Source organism: Cebus imitator, unplaced genomic scaffold, assembly GCF_001604975.1.
Source record: "Cebus imitator isolate Cc_AM_T3 unplaced genomic scaffold, Cebus_imitator-1.0 Scaffold750, whole genome shotgun sequence".
Classification (NCBI taxonomy): Eukaryota; Metazoa; Chordata; class Mammalia; order Primates; family Cebidae; genus Cebus; species Cebus imitator.
The window spans coordinates 182,289-189,021 of record NW_016108065.1 but is presented as its reverse complement, the minus strand read 5'-3'; the positions used below and the strand labels follow the sequence as shown (position 1 = coordinate 189,021).

Below are 6,733 nucleotides of genomic sequence, written 5' to 3'. Positions count from 1 at the left end.
GTTAAGGAGCTGAATTAAGTAGGTTCTCAAAGCTGAACTCTGGACTTCTCCAAAGCTGATTCCACGGTTTTAGAAGGGCCTCGGGAGGCCATCTAGCCCAGAACAGCTCACTTTCCAAACCGAGACTAGCTCAGAGGAAATCACTGACTCAGGGCAGCTTTTTATTAAGGAAATTAATTTTGTACTGTGATCTCTAGAAGCCAGGCATATGATATTCAGACAACAATGGATTCAGAATTACGCAGACTAGGGTCAGTAGACGGTAGGTACGTCCATCAATGGTGCTTGATTCCAATTGAACATCAGTACTACATCAGGAGTTCTGCCATGACTGCACCACCTCTCCCAGCCGAGGTGATCGCCAGAAGCGAAGGCAGTCTCTCCATGGTCAGCCCCACCCACAGCCCAGGCTTCGACCCTGGGCCTCCGTGGCCCCGCCTACCGCCCGCCTATCCAGCACCGCCATTGTTGTCTTGGTGATCTCCGGCGCTCCAGGGTGTTCGAGAGTCTCTCCGCTGCCGGCCCCGCCCAGACTCCGGGCAGGCTCTCGTTGCTATGGTGATCGCCGGCGCAAGCCGGATGCTTGGACGCGCTGCTGCCAGTCAAACGCAGACCCCGCCCCCGACGTCTGCGATTTGTGTAGCCCGCCGGTCCCGCGTGGCTCTCGTTGCCATGGTGATTGCCGCCGCTGGCTCAGGTGGACCAGGCCGCGCGGAGCCCCAGCCTTCGCAGCCACCATCCGTGAGTCCGCTCGCCTACTCTGTCCCGCCCTCCCGGCTGCCCACCCCCGTACTGGCACATCCGGGAGGCCAGGGCCACAAGGGCACCGCGTCCGCGCCCACTTCCCACCCCTATAACTTGAAAGCGGCCTGCGGCCCCGGAGCGTCCTCATTTCCTGAGCGCACACTGGGTCAGGCCCACGCTGGTCAGGGAGAAGAGCCGGGTCAGATGCGGGAGGATAGCTGGACTCCACCAAGGCCACCCCAGCCGGGAGAGGGACCCAGACAGAAAAAGGAGACAGAGGGCTGTTGAGGAGGCTCGAGGAGTCAGAGGCCTGGTAAGGTGAGGGCTTTCAGGGAAAAGGCCTAGTTGGCCGAAACTTAAGGCCCCCAGGTCCACCTAGAGCCTTCATCCTTTGCAGACTAGGAGTAGGAGACCCCTCCCCACTCTACTTCCACTGCCTGAGCTGTGCGATGCCTCACAGCCCAGTAAGGTAAGCTCAGAGGGGGGACTCCTCCTTGGTAGACACCTGTCAAGGGGGGACCCAGGTCTCCTGACTCCCAGGCAGGGTGGGGCAGGCCTGGTTCCCCCATACCATGCTGCCTGCTATATGCAGATTGAGAGAAATGGCCTCTGCTCCAGCCTGGGTGACAGAGCAAGACCCTGTCTCTAAAAAAAGGAAAAAAGAAATGGAATGGCTGGATCTCAGAGGGATCTGATTTTATTTATTATTCTTGAGACAAGGTCTTACTCTATCACCCAGGCTGGAGTGCAGAGGCAACTTCATGGTTCGCTGCAGCCTTGACCTCCCAGGCTCAAGCATTCCTCTCAGCTTCCTCCCAAGTAGCTAGGACTGCAGGCACAGGCCACCATGCTCTTTTTTTTTTTTTTTTAGAAACGGAGATTTCACTTTGTTGCCCAGGCTAGTCTCAAACTTTTGGGCCCAAGTGATCCTCCCACCTTGGCCTCCCAAAGTGCTGGGATTACAGGCATGAGCCACTGCACCCAGACTGCATCCGATGAAAAGTTAGGTGGAAACTCATGGGTGAGTCCCCAGGCATTTGCACAGCTCCTTAACTCTCTTTCTCCTGGTTGGGTCCACAGGACTCTGGAAGAATGAAGTCCTCCCTTACACCTTTGGGGCCGCCCGTGAGCCGCGACCGTGTCATCGCCAGCTTCCCTAAGGTAGAGAGGCATTATGTCTGCAGTGCTCTCCTGCCGCTGCAGCCACATCGGCTCTCCCCACTCTACACTCGTGCCTAGAAGTAAAGCAGGTGAATTGAGGAGGTCCGTCCACTGCCAGATTTACCCTGAGAAGTTGGGAGACTAGCCACTGACTGCCCAAGGCGGGGCAGCAGTGGGGCTTGGAGGTTATAAGGGCTAGGACTTTGCAGCCAGACAGTCCTTGATGTGTGTCCTTAATTCTGATTCTGTCATTAAGCTGTGTGACTGTGGGCAAAGTACTCATACTCTTAGAGCCACTGTTACATGGAGGTAATTCTTTTCATATTGGGCTCATGGTGTGCGGGAGCTCCCTTACAGTCGTGGTTGCTGTTCTCATTATCACTGTTGTTACCAAAACGGCATTGCAGTTCCCTGACGCCAAATCCAGGGCTCTCTCCCCTTGCCATTCTGTCTCTATTTTCTGCTGCAAACTCACAGCTCTCTTCTGTCTGTATTAAAATCCAATATTAATTGCAGCAGGGAATACAAATTAAGTACAACCTCCATATTTACCAGTATGGCGGATGACCCTGCCCTCTGAGATCCAGCCATTCCATTTCTTTTTTCCTTTTTTTAGAGACAGGGTCTTGCTCTGTCACCCAGGCTGGAGTGCAGTGGTATAATCATAGCTCACTCCTCAAACTCCTGGGCTGAAGCAATCCTCCCACGTCACCTCCTGAGTAGCTAGGACCACAGGCTTGTGCTACCATGCCTGACTAATTTTTAAATTTTTTTGTGGAGACGAAGTCTTGCTATGTTGCCCAGGGTCTTGAACCCCTGGCCTCAAACAATCCTCCCACCCAGGCCTCTAAAAGCACCGGGATTATAGGTGTGAGCCACCACAACCAGCCTTGCCATTCCATTTCTAGGAATTACTTGGCAGATGTTCTGGCCTGGGTTTACATTGTGCACAAGGATAGGCGTCGCAGAAGTTTGTAAGAATAGGAGGTCAGATATGACGTAAATATCCTCAAAGAGGAGACTGGTTAAACAAGTAATGCTATTTCCAGGCACAGACGTGAGGAAGAATGAGGCAACCTCTTCAGGGACTGACACGCAGTGAGAGTCAAAGGTTAAGTAACGATGCAGGGCATGGCTGGGTGCAGTGGCTCACGCCTCTAATCCCAGCACTTTGGGAAGCCAAGGCAGGCGGATCACCTGAGGTCAGAAGTTTGAGACCAGCCTGGCCAACATGGTGAAACCCTGTTTCTACTAAAAATACAAAAATTTAGTCAGGCATGGTGGTATGCACCTGTAATCCCAGCTACTCAGGAGGCTGAGGCAGGAGAATTGCTTGAACCTGGGAGGCAGAAGTTTCAGTGAGCCAAGATCATGCCATGGCACTCCAGCCTGGGCAACAAGAGTGAAACTTTAAAAAGAAAAAAAAAAAAGGAGGGCATGTGGCAGCATGCAGTAGAGCGTGTGCAGCACATTCCCATGTGTGTGAAAACAAGGAGAGGGAGAAATGTCTGTTTATACATGCAGCAAATATTTCTAGAAAGATATATAAGCCCCTACTCTCAGTGGCTGCCTCTGTGTGGCTTAGGATAGGCGTGGAGGGAGAGAGCCTCTCCATCGAATGGCCTTTTGCATCTTGGATTCTGTGGCCAGGCTGGTGAGGAGGAGGTGACTATAGGTCCTGCGTATTTGAAGTATGTGGCCATTCCTCCTTCCCCTTCTCTACCTTCCTCCCTAAGTCCGTTCTTCGCACACCCATAGAGAAAGCCTTTGTGTCTCAGACCCGAGGACAATTCCTCATGGGTTTTCCATCTCAACAGAGGCTCAGGTAATCGTTTCCTCTGCGGAGCTTGACAGTGGTGACTAGGGATGACAGAGACTGGTGTCTCATGAGTCTAAAGGAAGGAAAGTGTGATGGGCACAAAACAGTCCAGGTACCATGAGATGAGGAACCCCATTGTCAGAGAGGCTGTGAGGATCAGAGAGTTAAGGAGGGTTGCCTGACATCACACAGCTGCGCCTGGTACCTCTGGGATTTGACCTGGCCAGGTCTGGCTCCAGAGCTCCCTAACCCAGGGAGGCAACCAGGGTAATCTGTCCTGGTTTCACAGGTGACATTCTCCCCTCCTGCCCATTCAGGGATCAAGGCCACATTCAAAGCTGGCCAAGTTCATCCTGCACCCCAGGGCCATACCTGAGAAATTCAGTCAGGTTGGGCAGGGTCCTCAGACTGTTTGCCAGGCAAGTCCTGCCCTCTACGCCATGTGCCTCAGTTTCCCTGTCTCTGACATCCGCTCACACTTCCTACCCTGCAGCCTTCATTACCATAGTCTTCCAGTCATCCTCTAATGACCATTGTGTCCAGGCCAGTCCCCAGCTTAAAGCTGTCATGGAAGTTGACAGAAAGAAGCAGGCAGCTTGTTCATGGTAGCTGCGGCTCTGCTGCAGGAAAGCAGACTATCAGGCTGAGCTGTTCGCTGCGTCGTGCAGCTACTCCTCCAACGGCCACACAAAAAGGTGCTATTATGAGCATCCCCGTTTAACGTTTGAGGAAACTGGAGCTCAGTAAGTTTCTGTAATTTTGCTAATCTCCTTTCACCATCCTTGCTGCCTCTATCACAGCTGGAGCAGAGAGGGTGGAGCCTAAATCCACGCCCGAGATACTGGGGCTGGGGGAGGGAAGCTGTGGATCCAAGCAGTGTCCAGAGGGACAGAGCAGGCGGCTATGGCTATGCAGGGGTGGGGGCCGGCGGGTGGGACCATTGCCATACACAGATCACACTAACGGCCTCAACAGTGTCCTGCTCCCCACATCCTTGCCACATTCTGTGTTTCGCCTGTCCAATCCAATGGCAAAAAATAATGGTCCTCTTTAGTTTGTTTAATCTCATTTTTTTCTAGTTACACAGCAGGTGAGGCTGGGTGGGGTGTGTGCAGTTTTTCCTGACACCAAGGCCCATGCTCTTAAACCATTGCTCAGGTCTGCATTCCAAGAAATGCAGATGACAGAAAGCGCCTTCTAGGACATTTTTCAGGCACATGTATGCATGTTTTTAAAACAAAATGTCATCAGAGATTCATAGAAGGTATGGATTAGAGACGGGGTCGCGCTCTGTCACCTAAGCTGGAATGCAGTGGCATGATCATAGCTCACTGCAGCCTCCAACTCTTGAGCTGAAGCGATCCTCCCACCTTGGCCTCCTGAGTAGCTAGGACCACAGGCATGCAGTGCTGCACCTGGCTAATTGGATCTTGGATGATCTTGGCACCAAAAGCCTCTGCTCACCGCTCACCCCTCATTTTGCCCTGAGAGGGTCGAGGCCCAGAGCAGGCAGAGACCTGTCAGATGCATGCAGCAAGGGGACCGCCGCCCCAGGTGAGACCCAGATCTCCAAGTTCCTGCCTGGGCTCCCCTCTTTGGACTCACAAGACCCTAGAGCCTAAAGGCTGAAGAAATAGAGGATAGGCATGACTGAGGGGTCAGGGTATGCTAATGAGGCTGCCAGCTGTGAGGCCTAAGAGGGAAGGCTGGGAAGACCCTCACCCCTCGCTGCTTGGCTATGGGGATGGAGCTGCAGCTTTGCAGGATGATGTGTCTGTCTGTCTGTCTGTCTCTTTGCAGTGGTACACACCAGAAGCCTGTTTGCAGCTCAGGGAGCACTTCCATGGGCAGGTCAGCGCTGCCTGCCAACGCAGGAACACAGGGACTGTCGGGTGAGCCTGCAGGGCGTGGGATGGGGGAGCAGATGGCAGAAAGGAATGAGTGCATGAATGCACGTGTGAAAGAATAAATAAATGAAAACACAGAGACGAGGCTGGTGTAGCACTGTACAGGCCTGAAGATGGCTGGGGTTTTCATCTGGCTTCAGTTAACACACCTCTGCCATATGGAATAACCTTCCGTCTTCTAAGTCAAGCGGGTGATTTTTCGACCTGAGGTCTCAGCACAGGTCCTTTTCCTCTGTCTGGAATGTCTTTCCTAATCCCCTCACTTCCCCTTCCCCTCCTGGTCTCAGTGTAAGCATCAAGTCATCTGGGAGCCTTCTCTGACCCCCCACTACCCTTGCCTCCAAGCCTGGGCTGGGGAGGGTACCCCTCCTGGGTGCTCTTGTGCCCCAAGAACTTATCTCACAGAATTGCAGGCTGCATTCCTCACTAGAGTACCCCAAGAGGGTGAGGGCTGTGTCTGTCCTGTTCCTGCCATGGCAGCACCTGCCACCACCAGCACAGGGCTGTGAAATAGTCATTCCTTCTTTCCACAAACACGTACAGGGGCCTGCTTTTGCCCCTTATCCTCGGGAGCTCATAGTCTGCTCAGGGAGTTGGCTGAGCTCACAGGGGTCACACAGGTGTGATGAGGCTGCCAGAGAGTGCAGCTAGAGGTCCCCAAGCTGCACAGAGTGAGTGAGGCAGAGCTCAGATCAGCATGGCCAAAGCGGCCATGGTGGTGGGATGAGAGTAATAGCATCTGCTGGGGAATGCTGGTGTCACATCAGGTACTTCACACAGATGATCTCCCTGACCCCTGACAGCAGCACTGGAAGTGGGGAAACAGGATCAGAGGGTACCTGCTGTAAGACCTTGTCAATACCTTTACTCACTGGGCGCAGTGGCTCATGCCTGTAATCCCCGCACTTTGCAAGGCTGAGGTGGGCGGACCACCTGAGGTCAGGAGTTCAAGACCAGCATGACCGACCTGGAGAAACACCATCTCTTCTAAAAATACAAAATTAACCAGGCATGGTGGTGCATGCCTGTAATCCCAGCTACTCAGGAGGCTGAGACAGGAGAATCACTTGAACCCGGGAGGTGGAGGTTGCAGTGAGCCAAG

The 6,733-nt window shown here is 53.4% G+C and overlaps 1 protein-coding gene across 5 annotated transcripts in view; it reads left to right on the top strand.

The window, feature by feature from the left end:
* The first annotated feature begins 501 nt into the window (after positions 1-501).
* The window catches only part of RAB36 (RAB36, member RAS oncogene family), an 18,024-nt gene continuing 11,792 nt past the window's right edge, over positions 502-6,733 (top strand). Inside the window, exons 1-4 of one of the 5 annotated variants that reach the window (XM_037735204.1) lie at positions 503-741; positions 1,142-1,213; positions 1,825-1,905; positions 5,525-5,616. In XM_037735204.1, the coding sequence (XP_037591132.1) occupies positions 556-741; positions 1,142-1,213; positions 1,825-1,905; positions 5,525-5,616 (431 nt within the window). In that variant the 5' untranslated portion in view covers positions 503-555. Of the gene's footprint in view, positions 742-915; positions 1,063-1,141; positions 1,214-1,824; positions 1,906-5,524; positions 5,617-6,733 lie in introns of all 5 variants that reach the window. The other 4 variants (XM_037735203.1, XM_037735201.1, XM_017519481.2 and 1 more) reach the window with 4 other exon arrangements.